At 38.9% G+C, this 18,910-nt stretch overlaps 2 protein-coding genes across 5 annotated transcripts in view; both read left to right on the forward strand.

Annotated features, from left to right (window-relative positions):
• LOC103458086 (sphingosine-1-phosphate phosphatase 1-like) overlaps positions 1–7,704 on the forward strand; it is a 26,734-nt gene extending 19,030 nt beyond the window's left edge. Inside the window, exon 3 of the mRNA XM_008398656.2 lies at positions 1,444–7,704. Coding sequence (XP_008396878.1) covers positions 1,444–1,995 — 552 coding nt within the window. The 3' untranslated portion in view covers positions 1,996–7,704. The remainder of the gene's footprint in view (positions 1–1,443) is intronic.
• Positions 7,705–14,301: 6,597 nt separating this feature from the next.
• ppp2r5eb (protein phosphatase 2, regulatory subunit B', epsilon) overlaps positions 14,302–18,910 on the forward strand; it is a 42,321-nt gene continuing 37,712 nt past the window's right edge. For 2 of the 4 annotated variants that reach the window (XM_008398657.1, XM_008398658.1), the window contains exon 1: positions 14,302–14,876. In XM_008398657.1, the coding sequence (XP_008396879.1) occupies positions 14,848–14,876 (29 nt within the window). In that variant the 5' untranslated portion in view covers positions 14,302–14,847. The remainder of the gene's footprint in view (positions 14,877–18,910) is intronic. The other 2 variants (XM_008398661.1, XM_008398660.1) reach the window with 1 other exon arrangement.

The raw sequence follows: 18,910 nt of genomic DNA on the forward strand, positions 1-18,910 counted from the left end.
GAATAGCTTCACTGCTAACACACACTGAACTCTCCGCTCTTCCAGTGTTGTCAGATCCCGCTCCCCTGATCCCTCGACCACATGACAGGTCCACATCACATGTGAGTGGAAGTCAGCAGAGTCAGAYAGGGGAACCCCATAACACTACACACTATACACAGAAGAGGATGTAGTTTACTGTAAATGCACAGTAGCTGTACCGTAATTAATCCTGACCGTAATTAATCCTGAAGAGGATGTATCACATCCCTAACCCTAACCCTGTGTTATGCGAAGTTCTGATTATGCAGATTATGCATTTTAGAACCGCACCAATTGTAGCACTTCTAAGAAGCTTACACTGGGTTAGGTATTAATGTTCTATGGTAAAACTAAGACTATACTTTAAAAAGTAGCATTACAGTTTTCTTGGTAGTAACCTTCAGAACAGAATTTTTATTTAAAGGCACCACTATGCCTCAAACCACACATATTTTCAGTATATTCAAACATTCAAAACGAATAACACATAAATATTCCTCTGAGAACTGGTAAAAAAAATGCCTTCAAAGTCAATATATAGCTTCACTAACACTGAAATAAAAATTGAAGACTTTCAGTTTACAGCGACATAAACTGTGTTTAACTCATTAATATCTACAATCTTATGAACATAAAAACACAGTTCTAAAAGATATATCCATGCTTTGGTWATCACTAAGCAAATCAATGAAAAAGGACTTCCAAAATCTAAAATTCAACATGGCTGAAATAATGTGGAATTCTAGTAATAACAGGGTTTTAAAATGTGAACTATTAATGGTTTTCAAGAGTCCAAGTGGCACTTACTTTATTAGATGCAGATGAAGGCACCATCCAACATGGAAAAAGAAAAGACAATACAATTTAGATCCTGAATAATATGGAAACAGAAATATTTCAAAGAAAAGAAAAGGACAACAACTAACCTGAATGAGATGCCACTCAAATCTATCAGGTTTTTGATGAGGGGGGAAACCTGAACATTGACTGTCACTTTTTCTTTTGAATGGTCTTTCCTGTCTTTTTGGATACCATCTTCCCATGACTGGCTTTTGTGCCCCTTTCTGGGTTAATCCTAATGAAGCGACTAAAAAACAAAATCAAAAATGGGAAAATTCCTGAGAATATAAATAGTGTGGCATTCTGAATACAGCTGGAATTCCGCCGTAAATTTACAGCCATTTCTAAGAGTGTAGATTACCTAACTTAATATACCAAAGCACGTGTTTCTAAGCTTGATCTGACTCTCATGAAAACCATAAAAGATGCATTACAGTAGCTGTTTATGCATTTATAAACTCAAAATGTTGGAAGGTCATTTCATGATTTGAGATTCCCATCCCAGTATGTTTTCTCTGCTTCATGCAGACAACAGTCATGCTGTGGATTCACAGATTCTGTTTCTGTGCTTCTTCCCTGCAGGACGTCATCGYTGGCATCCTGTACAGCATCCTCATCCTCTTCTTCTTTCTCCCTGCATTGGACATGATTGACAGCTTCAACCTGAGCTCCCGCTACGCTCCGCTGGTCATCGTTTCCATACCCCTGGCCCTGGCCCTCTTCTCATTCACCCTGGACACCTGGAGCACTTCTCGAGGTGACACGGCTCAGATCCTGGGTGTGGGTGCTGGCGTGGCCCTGGCGTCTCATGTAAACCAGCTCCTAGGTTTGATGCCAGACCTGACGGCGGATCAGCTCCCTCTCCTGGTGCCTACTGTAAGTGGCGGCCTGGTGTGTGGCGCTATGCTGCGGTTGGTTCTGGGAGTGATAGTCCTTGTGGCGATACGGGCCTTGATGAAGGCCATCACCATCCCACTGGTGTGCTGGCTGTTCAGGGTGCCCAGCTCAGACTTGAGGAAGGCCCGGCAGCATGTGGAGGTAGAACTCCCGTACCGCTACATTGTTTATGGGACCATGGGCTTTAGTGTGCTCTTCCTGGTTCCACTGCTCTTCAAGTACATGGAAAACTCATGAATGGATGTAGCTTCAGTGCACGGTCAGTCTCCAGGCAGGAATTGGAGAGCCAGCATTTCAATACTGTTTTTACATCTCCAACCAGACTTTTTCCTCTTCCACAGGAAGTTAGGGCCACAACTGACTGAGATGCATTAAAGCCTTAACACTGAACTCCTTCCTCTCTTTCTTAACCTTTCTGCTGTTTTTTCCAACAGACTCAGGTAAGCTCTGGAGCAGGAGGAGGGCGAGGGAGAATTTCCTTTAAGTGGCACTCTTTTAAAAGATGAACCTGTGGAAAGACAAACCTATCTATGTTGGTGTGTTTTTTTACACTAACCACACCGATGCCTTTTTAAAGACATAGTTCAAGAATTTTAATGAGAGGTTTTGCTAAAAGGTTATAAGCAGGTAATATCTAACCTGCAGCAGATTGCCTCTGATTAGGCCTGTACCTGGTGCTTTCATAGTCATATTGACCATTCAAAGTGCTTCAACATTACAGTCACAGTCTCCTTGCAGCACGTCCGCATGAACACACCCAACACTGGATCAGTAGGTAACTTGGRGTGAAGTGCTTCCTCCTAGGGGCCAGTTGGGGGAATTGTCTTCAAATACAAGTATACAGTCCAAACTTAGGCACTATGATTAGACCAAATGCAGACTACGCAGCTTAGCCACATTTATTTTAACACCTTGTATAATCAAGTAAAACTGCATTCGGCATTCTCACTTCTTAAGATTGTGTTTCTCTTTATTATTATTTTTCAATGTTCCATACMTTTTTCTGCACTCAAGTAATTCTGCACTTAACTAATTCTGCCATTGTTTATATATGAATTTCAACAATTCATATATCAAATCGTTCTGCTTCTTCTGGAGCATTGTACTATGACTTCTGGTAAATTCAACTATTATACTTTTTGAAATACAATTACAAATTTTTGCAGATTTCAACCCCATTGAAATGCATTGAAATTCTTCAGAATTCCACAAAATTCAGCAACAACTTTTGCTCTTTTATGGTTCACAACTTCTGTCTACTTCAACTTCAAAGCTCCATTCAACTTTTAAGCAAGACACAATATGTTAAGAAATCTTCAGATGATACCGCTTATGCTTTTTCTAAAATTCCAATTTAAGTTTTATACAGATTTTTGGCCATTGACAGAACTTGGCCAAATGGGGAAATTTTTCTGCCATAATCCAAGAGCACACATGTGCTCTTGGATTCTGAAAGCAAGATTTAATTTCTTTTGTTCTCAAAACTTGTAACACTTTTGCTTACATTTTCATTTTGAAAGCAGGACTTCATGCCTTTCTTAAAACTTGTAATGATTGTACTCAAAGCTTCTCCTCACGCTCACACTTAGTCTCTGCTCTGAGCAAATCTTTGCTTGTAAAACTCTCGCTCGCTTGGAAGAATTTTCCTGCCATAATTTAAGAGCACAYATATTCAGGCTGAAAACARGTTATCATGTCTTTTGTTCTCAAAAYTTTTAATACTTTTGCTTACATTTTCAATTTGAAAGCAGGACTTCATGTCTTTCTTCTCAAAATGTGTAACTCATACTCAAAATAAGAGTGACAGCTCTTATACTCCTTGCACTCACACTTAGTATCTGCTCTGACTCTCAACTCACTTACGAAACATGAAACTGCCTTTTGGCACAGTCGCCTAGCAACCTCTCAACCAGTAGAATAAAAGTGTTGTACTGGGTGTGTTTGTTTTCTTCTAGCAGGTGTGCCTGTGTGGCTACTATCGATTATAGCAACCTGCGCCMCCCACGGGATGTAGGGAGAAACAACAACGTCAGCTTTGTGCTCCGTGTTGCACTAAACATCCGCCAGCAGTGTGCTACTGATCGCTAACAGCTACTGATCTTCAGCAGGATTTTGTTCACCCAACCAAAAACAACATAGTCATGACATGATATCTATCATGYGTATCTATCTTTACACCACTGTATCCAACGCTTTGCATTGCACTTGGTGATGTTTGGCTTGGATGCAGCTGGTTACCATGGAAATCCATTACATGAAGCTCTCTGTGYACTGTTCTTGGGCTAATCTGAAGGCCACATGAGGTTTGGAGGTCTGTAGTGACTGACTGCAGAAAGTTCGTGACCTCTTCGCTCTATGTGCTTCAGCATCTGCTGRTCCCACTCCGTCAGTTTTCTTGGCCTACCACTTGGTGGCTGAGTTGCTGTCATTCCCAAACACTTCCATTTTCTTATAATACAGCTGACAGTTGACTGAGGAATATTTAGGAGCGAGAAAATTTCTTGACTAGATTTGTTGCATAGGTGGCATCCTATCACAGTTCCACACTGGAATTCACTGAGGTCCTGAGAGYGAACCATTCTGTTTGTAAAAACAGTCTGCATGCCTAGGTGATTCATTTATACACCTGTGGCCATGGAAGTGACCATGACTCCCATAATTTGGATGGTTGAGCAAATACTTTTGGCAATATAGTGTATGTACTGCAGGGATTGTGAGTTTGATTGCAGACCATGTYGGTTTTTGATTGGTTTGTTTAGATTGTGCTTCACAATARCCTAACCAAACAAAAACCAACGTGCTGGGTTGTTTTTATAAAAAACCAGAGCATGTGAAGTAYAATCCAAACAGATTTACACTATATTTAGACTCCTGATAATGCCATAAAAACAGTGAAAGTTTGCTTGTTCTTTAGAACTACTTTATGAAAATATAACCCTAGTTTTACCTAACATATCTTGTGAAACTGTCACATGTTTTAGCACATCTTCAACCATAAAATGTTAAGGTTATAACTTTCTCATCACAATCATTTTTAAAAGCCCAGATTAGTTTTGCAGGAGGCTGAGGCTAATGAACAGTCTAAAGGGTACATACCGTAAGTTTAATCAGTCTCTGTTTAAATAACCATTCAAATTATTGTTAACATAAATTGCTTTGTTAGTTTTTAGATGGTAGAATTCTGCTTGACTAGCWTTTAGCTTCATCCTCTGGGTCCAGCTACTGTAGATTTGGTGTTCATTTGGTATTAACTAAATGAACACCAATAAAATCTTCTACCACAGGTAATGGTAACTGGCTGACATTAAAAATAACAGAACCTCACATTAAAAATACTGAACTGTCCCTTTAATACCCCCCCACCCCCAACTCTGTAAAGCTAAATTATCCCCGAAGATTATTTTATAAAGATGTTAAAATTTCAGTTTTAGTATTTCTTTAAATGAAACAAGGGCACTGTTAGAAAACTTCATGAATTTCACATGCAATAAAATCTAATTGAAAGATAAAAAAAATAAAAGATTTAAAAAGAAATGAGGCAATGACTTTCTCAGACAGGAGAAGCTAAAACTATTTTGTTAACCCACTGAATGTTCAGATGTGGTTCTTTATTCCAAAGAGTTTCCTTTAACTCCTTCTATTCCTTTGACTGAAAACGTTCATGATTGTTTAAGACCCAACACTGTTTGTGTAGTGTGTATCGGTGTGTTTAAAGATGGTGATCTTGTATATCTTACAGAACCTCACATTAAAAATGCTGGTATATATGAAACTGATATATTTAAGGTTTCCTTTAATTGCACATGTGCAGTGGAATCCACCGTACAAACTACTGAAGGGCTTTTCCTATTGTTTTGGCTTTTATAGACAACAACCTTCCAGTTTGTCACTCTGGGGTAAATTGTTGCTGTTCCTCCAACACAGTGAAATGTTTCTCCTGAGCAGTTCACTCCTTCACCAAGTCTTCCCTCACTTCTTTCTTGTGCATAACCACTTTGTCCCTTTCTTTTTCTACTACATCTCCTTAAACTGATTATTTTCTAACTAAGTACTTTACATTTTCACATCAGTTTATTTAACTTTAACACTTCTCCTGAATTTAAATTCGGTTATGTGTATAATTCAACTGAACACGCTCACGAGCCGCCAGGTTTTCTGAAGAGAAAATAAATTTTAGATTTCATATTTTACAGATATACAGAAAACTGACAAATATGTAAAAAGATTTAGTCGTTGAAAGTTTGACTAAAACCAAAATGAATACAGCAAACTAAATTCTACCTAAAAAAAATAATTACGTCTTTCTGATAGATCACCTGTATTTGAGTAATATAAACTAATTTGTATGACGGTTAAAGTGACCAATTTAGCAGATRGGATACGTTCTTTGACACATTGCTCTTTTTGTACCTCAAAAGCAGGTCTGAACGGCACAGAAGTGCAATAGTATGAAATGGCGAAGGGGTGAGCTGAGCAGCTCTGGAACATGTCTCCGTTTTTTATTTTGATGATTGCTTTTTGCTTTTTCCTGTTAGTGTGAACCCTCGTGTCCTGTTTAGATCATTTGTGATGAAATACATATTCTACTTGTATTGAAGATTGGTTCTGCCATAGCTTGAATATAAACTTATATTTCAAATATGAAGAGGGACATTTGTACGAAAATATTGCTTTATATAAGTCTGTTGATGGGACTGCAACCCAAAAGAGTGAAATTTTTGTATGGCCACAGTCAATTCAAYGTGAAAATATAATCTATGCATACAGGACTGGAGTATGTCACACTGCAAGCTCCATTTATCAGTCCATCAATAAATGGAAACCAAGTTCCAGAAGTTCATCTTCCTGTTAGTGTCAGACACTAAGATAATGGAGAGAAAGAAGAGGAGACAGCAACTCATAGCTGAAAAAGGAGGACAAAAACTAGAAAGGGTATCTTGCAACATTTTCATTTTCCCAGGTAATATCAGACTGATATCTGCCAAAGGTCTTCTTTGGTTGAGAAACAACAGAATTGGTGTATTTGTCACACTGAACAACCACTAATATTGGCTTTTGCAACCTGACTTTTCTTCTAATGTCATTTATTAGAAAGTTTGTTGAAAAAGGCACACATGGTATAAACCTGACTTTAATAAACAAACAGTTTCTCTGAGCTACATTTAGCTAATGGGTTGTCTGCCGGTTGGCTAACTGCTAACTGGCTACCTGCTGGAGCAGATAGCTGGGCTAGTTATCCCCCTGATTCAGGTTGGGGTATTCTGTGAAGAGCAGAACAGCAAAAAGGTYGAATATTCTGGACAAAATGAATGTAAAACATAAAAAAAAACAACAACAAAAAAAAAACTTATAGACGACATTGTTCTAACTTTAATAATTAGTGTTATTTTAGCAGCAGAAGGAATATTTGTTGGGTGTGTGTGGATTGCAAGCAATCAGTCAACAATCAATATCTGCAAGCAGTCATTATTTAATTATAAAGTGATTGTACACAATGTCCTTTCATAAGAAGAGCAGCAATTGACCACTTAAGTGTTAATTATGTGTTTCCGTGTTCCAAAGGTTACATACATGTTTTTATATAAATCTGTAACATTTCAGAAAGTGTCCTACAATCAATTGCTCATTGTCTTTGCTTATAGTAGATTATATTTTTTAATGAAATTATTTAGTTATGAAGGCAGAACCCAAAACATTTCTGAGATATACTGAGTAGACTATCATACAGAAAGTTTTTAATAATCTATTTCCTGAATTTTTAAATCTTTTTAGAATATTTAATCTTTTATTCTGCTTTGCACTGTTTAATTTGTTTTTAAATCGGGAAAACATTCCTGTCATTGAATGGCATTTTGGGGTTTCCATTTATGAGGCTCCCAGATAAACATGTCATGGGTTGATTTTATTGTTTTTTTTTTTCAATAAAATAAAAAAATAATATATATATGTTTTTCTTAGCCTCATTTACATACCTTCCAGTTTAACCCTTGTGCGTGCGAGGACTGAGGCAAATGATACAAGTGATACGGGTGTGGGGTCGGTTGGACCCCATTTGTAAACACAAGGTTTAAGAAACATCCAGAGCAACCAGAGGGCTAAAGAGTTCCCAGCAGAATGTTTCCATGTCTGTGTCCTTTGTGTTCCAACCAACATCATATTATAAAACTGTACTATAGTTATATAAATGTTTGTTACAAAAAGTTTAGTTTAGAAAATTATTTTGCTATAATGTTTGAAATAATTTACTTAAAATGTGTTCTGACRCATAGGTTCAGGGCAGGGGTGTCAAACTCGAGTCCTCAAGGGCCGMKGTCCTGCAGTTTTTAGATGTGCCACAGGTACAAAACACTGGAATGAAATGGCTTATTTACCTCCTCCTTGTGTAGATAAGTTCTCCAGAGCCTTGCTAATGACCTAATTATTCTATTCAGATGGTGCAGCAGAGGCACATCTAAAAGCTRCAGGGCAGTGGCCCTTGAGGACTGTAGTTTGATACCTGTGGTTTAGGGTGATGATCATATGAGACAGCAGGATCTGTGGAGTTCTTCAAGAGAAGGCACAGAGCAGCCGATGGTATTCTGGGCAGATTTTATGATTCTCTGCAGAGTCTTCCTATGTGCTGCTGTGAAGCTGGAGAACCACACACAGAGACAATAGCAGATTATGCTTTCAACAGAGTGTCAATAGAAGGACACCAGCAGGTTTTAAGAAATATTGTTTCTCCTGAGGACTCTCGGCAAATAGAGTCTCTGCTGGGCCTTGTTGCCAGTTCTGCTGTGTTTACATCACAGGCCAGATTATCCATGATTCGAACTCCCAGGAAACAGAAGTTTGACAYCCTCTCCATTCACCCTGTCTCTGCAAATGTTTAGTGGTTGAATATCTCCTTTACTTCTAAAATCCAGTATGATCTCCTTGGTCTTGGCTGTGTTTTGGATCAAGTTGTTATCTTTGCACCACACTGTAAGTCACTCCCCCTTGTGCCTGTAGGCAGATTCATTCCCCCTGAGAWGAGACCCACTACAGTTGTGTTTCTGCAAATGTCAACAAGGATGCTACTTTGGTGGACTTATACGTAATCATGTGTATGGTGGTGGCAGCATCATCCTCTGGATGTTTATGGAGCTAAATACAGAACAATCCTGGAGGAAAACCTGTTAGACTAGAGACTGGGATGGAGGAACTTCTTCCAGGAGGACAATGACCCTAAGCATACAGCCAAGGMTGTAATAGAATGAAACATTGTACTATAGAATCAAAGCATATTCATACATTAGAATGGTCAAATTAAAATAATCAAAAATAATATATATTTTTCCATTTCTTTCTTCCTTTTAGCACCTGCTATCTCTCAGGTTGAAGATAAAGCAGATAGTGATGCAAAAATAGTTGGGATCTGTTTTTGCCACTGTTGTCAGTTCTTCTAGTTCTCCACCAGATGGAATCAGGGAGCACGGCTGGTTTAGTGAGCTCCACCAGGTGCGCAAATCATCTACCTTCATTTAATGGAGCTTATAAGAGGAGTCTGCTGTCAGGGAGAGGATGCTCGCGGCGGAGGCACGGCCAGACTGTGAATGGAAGGATGTCAGAGGGAAATGATGTATCAGGTAGTGATTTTGTGGAAATAGAAGAGGGTGCTGATGGTGTGGAAAATGAAGAAATATGGCATGCTCAAAAAGCTAAGCGTTAACGGAAAAAATCAAATAGAATCATCTGTTTCCGAGGCTGAAGGAGAAACGGTTACGGTGACAGAATTTAAAATAGTTTTGAAGTTTGTCAAAGAGGGTGTGTCCTTTGGTAAGTGGAATCCAATAAAGCTTACTAAAGAAATCAATTCACTGGTTGGGAAGGTGGAATTTGTTAAAGTACTAAGAGATGGATCTTTATTGATTATTTGTAATGACGTTAAACAAAAAGAAAGGGCACTTAATATAAAAAGAGTCCTTGGTGAGAATGTGAGAGGGAGACTTTTGGATGACAAGAAGTATGCACGCGGAGTCATTTCAGGTATTCCACCTGATGTRCCAGTTGATGAGATCAAATCGAATGTTTCAGGAGAGAAAGTGGTGGAAGCCAAACGATTGAAAATAAATAAAAATGGAGAAAAGAATGATAGTTTTTCTATCATGCTAAAATTTGAAGAGAACAGTCTGCCAGGCAAAGTGTTTGTGGGATATGTGAGCTATGACGTCCGACCATTTATGCCTCCGTGCTTAAAATGCCAGAAATTTGGACATGTCGCGGCAGTATGTAAGGGGAAACAGAAATGTGGGAGATATGCTGGGGATCATGAGTATGGGAAATGTGAGGAAGGATGAAATGTTGTAATTGTGGAGGTGGGCATGGTTCAGGATTTAGGGGATGCATAGCTAGTGAAARAGCTGAGGAAGTTCAGGGTTAATGAGTCGTATTTAGAATATGTGTAAGTATGTGTGTGTATGCCAGTGCATGCTCATGCATTCATACATGTATATAATGAGTGTGTTAAGATGTGAATTTGCACGTCGTACACATCATTGAGGTATGTTAAATTCCCTCTGAGATCTCTGATGACCACACTCCAATCTGGTAGGTGGTGGTAAATGCACCTTAAGTTGGATGCCAGCCGCCAATAAAAATCAAAAGAAGAAGAAGAAGAAGAAGAAGAATTTGCTGCCAGTCCTTTGATGGAGTGTTAATCTTCAGTGGTAACATCTGGGACACTGAGCACCTTGTGTTACTAACCTTCTTCGCGTTCCTTTTTCCTGAGACTTATCTTAAAGGTCACTCCTGATGAAACTCTGGATTCTGTTGCAGTTCATTCCCCAGCTGACTCAGTCACCTGCAAACCTCTAGCCAATTCAAAGTCAAGACCTAAATCTAACAGAGAATCTGTGGCAAGACTTGAACATTAATGTTCACACTCTCCATCCACTTAGACTGAGCTTGAACTATTGTGCAAAGAATAATAGGCAAAATAGACACTTTATAATTCAGCTGTACATTAAAAGTGAACATATTGAGCAAAATTTCATTGCAAAGCTCCCAATAAGTAAAAAAAAAAGAAATTTAATAAATACAATAAAAAATAAATATTTATGAATTTAGTGGTCTTATGGGGTGAGGCATGAAGCTGTTATGGAATCTGGTTGTCCTGCATTTGAAGCTGCTGAATCTTTTCCCAGAGGGCAGCAGGGAGAACAAGCCATACTGAGGGTGGAAGGTTCTTTGTGATTGGCTGAGTCCTGGACAGGCAGCGACTGTGAGTGGTGTTAAGGATGGAAGGAAGTTCAGTCCTGATGATTCTCTCAGCTGTCCTCGCCACTGTCTTTGCAATGCCAGTCAGCGGTGATAAGGTGATATATGCCCCAAACCAGACTGAGATACAGTACCACTGTCTATTGTCCCTCTGGACAAAGTGGTGAGGATGGGAGAAGGGAGGTTTGAGATTCTCGTCTGATATAAAAAGTGCAGACAATGCAGAGCTCTCTTCACAGGCCAGAGGTTTGGAGTGACCAGGTCAAAGTGTCAGTGATCTGTATCCTCAGGACTTTAATGCTGAAGACCTACTCCACTGCAGCATCATTGATGAGGAGGGGGGACCTCATTCTTATCGCATGTCCCCAAATCATATTGTGTGATGCCAGCATCTCCACTCTAACCAACGCGGTTTGGTACATGCTGTAAGCATGTATGATGAAGTATTCCTGATTTTCTGAAGACCAGGTTCACACTTGCAGATCCTTCATCTATAGAGCCAAGGACTTTCCTGGAGAAAGATTACACAGCCAACTGTTCCATTCATTCTGGATATGTCATTTGCTGTATAATTATGATAAAATGCTCCCATCTTCCCCCTGATTATGTTTAGTTCAGATTCATTGAGAAAATAGGACAGTTGTAAACTTGAATGTAAACCACCCCATGCATAGTTTGTTTTATATTAAGACTGAAAGAAGTTCAAAGTCATTATCATAAAGTAAAGTGTACTCCCTTTGTTACTATGTCATGTTTTATTAAGTCCTACTTTGAGGACATTTACAATTACTTTCCCAGTTTTAGGGTCACAAACTGAAATGTATTTGAACTGTTCTTCATAAAACTGTACAACAGGTGTTGTTCTGTTAACATTTTTCCACCATCATTCATGGCTGAAGGGTGCTGAAGCAGTTCTTAGGTGAATATGATGTTGCTGGGATAATAGTCAGGTGCTCTACAGTGATGTAGATGAGGCTCTAGGTCTTCTGGATGACTACCCTTCTTGGACTCCATTTTGGTGTTAATGATTCTGCAGGTGCTGCGTAGCCTCCTCGCTCGTCTTGAAGGAGGATCTAACGGTACTTTCCCGCTTTGCAGTGGTTTAATGGACCAGTTCTCCTCTCACCATTGATTACTTTCAAACTAACAAACAAATTAAAAAAAGAGCAATGCGACTTGGATGTAACATGTAATGTAACGCTTTATTGAAATGTAGTGAAGTAGAAAGTACAGATACTTACTGTAAAATGTAGTTGAAAAAAGTTGAAAGTATGAAAGTATCCACGATTGAGTATACTTAAGTAAAGTACAGATACATGAAAAATTTACATAAGTACAATAACATCCCACCACTGATCAAAGTAGGCAGCAAAATCCTTGTGCCTGGTGTATATGCAGTTGGTGAGGATCTGGTCACCATGGTGATGCCTCCCTTCACTATGGATTCAGAGCCTAGGAGTGTCTGACAAGATTGATGTCTCTGATTTGGGCACCGCAGCCTTCCAAAGTAATGAAACACAACGCAAGCTGTTGCAAATAATACAGACATTTGCTGCAGTGTGTGTCTTTCTGCATGTTCCATCTGTAGGCTTGGCTTCTCAATGGAAACCTCAAAGCAATCTAGAATTATGGAACTTAGGAAATTTGTTCCTAATGTCTGTTGAGATTGTTTTGAAGATGTTCTCTCTCTGCAGCTCGGCAGACATTCTGGCTTCTTCATGCTGGACAGATTAGCGACTGTCAAACTTGTGCTTTGTTTCAAATGTAGTGTAAAACAAACAAATCTGTTGGATGGGATGTTTGATTTACAGACTGGACATCTGTAAATCAAATATCTATACTTGCGTAATATTTGGATTTCATCTCATCTCCATTAATTATGGTGTCACTGGGATGTGCAGGGTCCAGTTGTCTGTGCAGTCTCCATCCCCACCAGGTTTTTTTTGTTTTTCATGGAGATTAAGTCAGTTTCTTCCTCCAGAATTGCATTCCAGTTTCCAGGTTTCAGTGGATAAATTGGTAATAAGRGAAACTTATACACTACCTGTTTCATCTTTATCTTCCTCTGTCACTAATACTGCTTTTTTTGAAGTTAATTAAACKAGCAATAAATAAATAAACAATAATAATAATAAAAAGAAAACTAGACTTGTTACACCCCTAGTAAAATTCAGGGGTGTAACAAGACTAAAGGAAGGTCTTTGTTTTTTCTTGACTCTGGACACCCAATATTTTGCATACTCAGAATTCAGATTAATTCAGTTCACCCTTATCTGTATATTRGCTTCAAACACAAGTGAAATCCAGAGCGCTGAAAAAGCAAATCCTTGAGTTTAGTGCTCATGTGGAGTGGTAAGCAATAAGTCAGTCTTATAAATATGACAGTGCTAAGCTGTTGGGGTTTTGTTTGTCATCAGAAGTACTTTGTACAGATTTCTGACTTTAACAGAAAGCCATTGTCACAAAAKGTCATAAATAGAACTTATTGGACCTAACCCTAGCCCAGTTATAATTGCATTGTAGATGTTGCGTTTACAGGTTAAAAATGGTAGGTTAAAACTGCATCAGCTAATGCAGCCTCATTTTTGAAATACAGTCAAAGGAGGCAATTTTGGAGACAAATTTAATAGATTTGTCAAATTAAATAATTTGGTCAAAAATAATTTCAAGGTTACCAGTAGAAGCTATTATAAAACTTGCACATGAAAGCACTACTTAATAAAGTCATCAAATAAATAAAGTCATCAAACAAATCTGTCAGTTTGTTTTCCTTAAATTTTGTTCTCTTGAAGGGGTGTCCACATTTTTATGTTTGCAGGTAACAGCTGAAGCCAAGTGGTTGCAATAGATTTGATTTCAGTGAAGCAGAATTGAGAGGTTTTAATACAAACGCACGCCACACTTTTCAGATTTTTGGTGTTAAAAAAGGAGAAAACATAATATAAATGTTCTTCCACTCTACAATTATGCATTTTTTATATTGGTGTGTCACATAAATTTCTTACAAATCTTTGTCATTTGTGTTTGTGACATGATTAAAAATGAATAAGTTCAACAAATATTAATGAATAGTTTTGTGGGACATCCATGAGGGACCTTACGCAGAGCGATTGACTATTCGCTCTCTCCACACTGCTTTCCGCCCCGGTCTTTTTCGTGTCCCTTCTCCTCCACCTAACCAGCGGGATTCGGAGATTCTAGCCCTCTTCCTTTATTGGCAAGCTCATTGGACCAATCACAAGATTCGACACTGAGCAGTGTAGCCAATCGCCGTCGTCTGCTGTCCTACACCCGTCTAGCACGTTCATATGCATTTATGTAATGTGTGCCATGGTCTGGACCCAGCAGTGTTGACAATAGAGTGAGAAGAAACAACTCTGAATCGACAACGAGCAACGGAAAACACGACAAATTCAGGGTGTTGTTTGAGACGTAGAGTTTAACCGGTAACTGGAATGTTATAGCGTTAATCTAAAAGTTGCGTAGAGCCGTGTTTCGTTATTGGTAGTTTAAGGATTTTCCATTTGGATGGAAAACTGCTTGTGGGTTTGGCTGTTTTAGGCCGAGATTTTGCTGCTGGGGAGAGGCTGTTTGCACCGAGCTGGAGGCAGCCGCACAGTTAGCCTGACAGTTATCCCGACACAAGACAAGTCTCCGCCACAGTCTTCACTGCAAGCTGTGGAGGATCAAGGCGAAGTACAACGACGGAAGAGGTTCCAACCAGTCTTGCTCAGGTCCGGACTCGGGTCAGGACTCGGAACGGTGTGTGTGTCTTCCAGCCCGGTCACTGTCAGTGTGTGAGCTGTAGCTAACATTTGCATCATTAGCTCTGTCCCTGTATTTACATCCGGGATGATGGGTGATCGCCCAAGCCCGCCCAGGTAATGTTATCTCATCAACACACATTTAAATTCAGATTTGATATAGTTCCTGTTTTGAGCCTGTTCATTGTGTTCCTTTAGCTGGCTGCTCACAAAGCTAGCTGCTGCTGCTCTCGATTAAACTGCAGCTACTCGCTCAACTTAGGCTAGCTCCCGGTAGCTGCCGTGCTAACTGTGGCTAATGACCTAAGATAATATTTTATTAAGCGAGCATAAGTCTTTTTATTAATATGTTACTCTGTCTGAATATGTAAAACATTTAAATGTGGCTCTGCTCTGGTCCATGTTAAAGCAGCTTACGGGCACTTATGTGATTCTCTGTGCAAGGTAATTTTTAAGCTAACGTTCCTAGCGAGCTAACACTTGGCTAATGTGCTGTCAAGTTTGCTCCTGCAGGCCCAATATGGCCAAACTGACGCCTGGCATTTAACGGCTTGATTTCTGACCCCATGTACAACACGAACTACTTTGCTGTTCYAGCTCATGATGGAAGATGTACATTCTTGCTGCTGTTTGGATCGGTTTTACGATACATTTTGGGCTTTCCCGTAAGGCTGATCCCGGGACAACGTTCTGTTCTCTGATCAAGTCMTCTCAAGCTGCACGTTCAAAGGTTCAAATATAATTTCTAGATGAAATCAAGACACCAGAGCAGCTAGTGATAAGCTTGTCGACAACATTTTTGAGAGGCTTTTTTTTAAAAATGTCAAACAATTTCATGTGAAAGAACAATGAATGAAAGTTTGAAGGATACAKAGATTTACTGATTAACAAGCTGAAAAAATTTTGGGAAATATTTTGTTAATTTTACATTGAAATTTATGAATAGTTATCAAGATTCACTGTTTTCAACTTTTGCACACATTGCCATGAACAATTGAATAAACCTTTGATAAAATGCCAGATAGTTGTCTTTTACATGCCACATTGGACCAAACCTCAGTTACAATGCTGTTAAAAAAGTATTTTCTCTCTGAGAGCTTTTATGCTTTTAGTTTCCATAAGCAAATCTTTATTAATAAATAGGATCCATGCAAACCTTGGCCTAAGTTAAAATGTAAAAGCTGTGGGACACCCATGGCTCAGCTGGAAGAGCAGTCAGGAACAAAATGTAGTGATCTTGATTCCAGTTTCTTCCATCACTTATCAGTGTGCTCTTGGTCAAAACACGTAAAACTTGCTGAACTGTGTATGCTGTATGATTCTGAGGCAGATAGCAGAATTGTGAGTGTAAAAAATAAAAGCAAGACATTGCTCCATTTAACTAGGAAAAAACACAATGAGAGTTCAGTTTGTAATTTTTCTAGTTGAATCATGAATTAGCTGATCAGATGTATACACTGCAAAACACTAAATCTTACTAAGTATTTTTGATTTGTTTTCTAGTGCACATATGTTGGTACACTTGAAATAAGACAAAACTAACTTGCAAGTAACTTTTCAGAAAGCTGAAAGAGCTTATTTTAAGTTTTTAAATAACTTAATTGATGAAGTACTATTTCACCGGCAGATTATTTAATTTATAATATATTTTCTTGGGATGCTCCAATCAGATATTTTGCTGCTGATTCYGATCACTGATCATTGCCGATCACTTGGATTGGTTGTTGATTTTTATTTTTTTTTGCTTAAGGTATAAATGCTACTATGTGACTTGGCAAAATCAAAAAATTATCTGGTAATAAATTCACCTAATTTAGACATAAAACATGCAAAATACTTGCAGGGACAATACAGCAGCTTTTCAGTMAAAAGGACAACTGAAAAACCTGCATTAAGTAAAACAGACTTTAACAGTAAGGTTCTTAGTACTCTAAATTATACACAAGTCAAATAAATCACAACACTGCCTATATCAAATAATGTCGAGTACAAAAGGAAATATTCATTCAAATTCAAATGCAGGTTGCATCCAAATAAACAGTCCTGATTTACTGAATCAAAACTTCCTGATAGTATGACTAGCTGATTAATGCTGGTTCTGATTGGAGTAATTCTGCAGAATGCCAGGAGGATGCAGAGGAGATTGATTATTTTTCAGAGATCTGTCTTATGTTAGAACATAGCTAAAGTTTTAATGCATATGTAAAATATTTTGTTTAATGCTGCAACTTTAAGCAGATGTTTGGAGTGAGAGTTCACTGCCGGATGGAGCATGAACGAAACTCCTGTRAAATATTTCTACCAGTAGCGTGTAGTGGTGGATCAACAACGAGAGCAGAACCAGCGTCTTACACTGCTAGCTCGTTGACTTTAATTATTCTTTTGGGTTATTTGTTTAGCTTTCTGACAGCCATGCTAATCCGGGTGAATGTTGGTAGTTGTGCGCTGCTTTTCCTGCTGACTGACCGATCTGGATGTCTTTTTTTTTCCTGCAGTGAGCCTCAGTATACCCATACTCTGTCAAGTGTTTGTTTTTTAAATGTCATATTAGATTCAGTGTGTTGATGCATTTTGAAGTGCTTCAGCCCCGAGGTAATTTTCCGCCGTAACATGCAAACTTCYGCCATTCACTCTCGGAGCGCTGCTGCGTTCTTGCGGAGTGTAAAGAAAAGGGGGGCTCAGCTGCACACGCAGACTGTGAAGTAAGATACAGGTGATCGGTTTTGGTGATTGGCAACAAGAAACAGTGATTGGCGATCACCTATCATACACTTTTTCACGGAAATCGGCCGATTATGATCGATGGCTGATTGATCGGCACACCTCTAATATTTTCCCAATAAGCAAAATAATCAACCAGTGGAACTAGTACTTTTTCATCAATATTGAGTAATTTTTGACTTAAAACAAGCTCCAATATCAAAAAGTTACTTGTAAGTTAGCCTGGTAAAAAACAGCAGCTTCTACACATTGCTTCTTCCAGAGGGTCTGGGCTCTAAGCTTCTGAGAAATGATTGGTTCCTGGAGGAGTGGACTGTGTTGAGGTTTAAACTTGCCCAACTGCTTATGTTTGCCTGTGACATATGTTATTCGCTAGTTTGCCACTATGAAGCTTACCGGAAGTTGCCTATGCTGTAAACAACCATCCTCCACTCTGAAGAGAGAAGAGCCAATCCAAACGAGGCGGCTGTTGATGTTAATTGAGTAGCTGGAAGCGTATCTGGCCAACATGAAGTGAATGGCTTTGTTCACTTCCTCCGCTGGCATTTCTAAAACTACTGGCAGTCTGCTAATCTAAAACAGCACAGAAAATTAATGTAAACATTCACAACATCTCCTTGTGTCCTCTGATTGGCCCATCAAAAATCAACTGTAGACAATCAAAGTTAAGGGGAGAAAGCCCAGGTTCTGTGCTGGCGGTGAGAATTTTTTTTTCTAGCAGAATTGCACATGAAGACAATGATCAGTCTGCTTGTAAACTAGTTTTGTGTTATCTCAAGAGAACGTCTTCCAGGAGCTCGCTGACTCATTCAGGGTGTAAAGCTCTACCTCCGCTAAGGGTCAGAGGTCATGATTTGACAATAAGAGAAAAACTGGGCAACATGGCCTCTATGGGTTAGTTCCAAGTTCACATGAAGCAAAAATGTTGCATGTTGCATGTACAACCCACCAGATATGGCGGCTGCAAAAAGATACAKCTGCAAAAAGGATTACTTTTTGCAGCTGTGATTAATCTGCACACTAATATTGTGATGACCAGTGTGACCTCATATATTGTTCAGTAATAATTTGGTTCTGGTTCGTGTCTKKTCCCAGGTGGTCTAGGTTGGGTCTGAATAGGCCTGCCACAATAACGAATTTTGGTGGACGATGAATCATCTCAGTAATTATTGTGATAATGTGGGAACACATTTTCAAGTATTAAACTTTAAATTCTAATGAACATTTAACATTGAAACTGAAAGACATTTTAAATACCCAAAATAAACAAAAGAGGGCAAATAGAAAAGTGTCAGCTGTCACACAGTTCTTGGAAGAGAGTGAAAAGGAAAACAATATTTCATGTGAATAGAAATTGAGAGTTTTAATTTAATATTTGATAAATTGATTTATTGCTTATTGTGACAGGACTGGGTCTGGGTTGGGTCTGG

This window comes from Poecilia reticulata, linkage group LG22, assembly GCF_000633615.1.
Source record: "Poecilia reticulata strain Guanapo linkage group LG22, Guppy_female_1.0+MT, whole genome shotgun sequence".
NCBI lineage: Eukaryota > Metazoa > Chordata > Actinopteri > Cyprinodontiformes > Poeciliidae > Poecilia > Poecilia reticulata.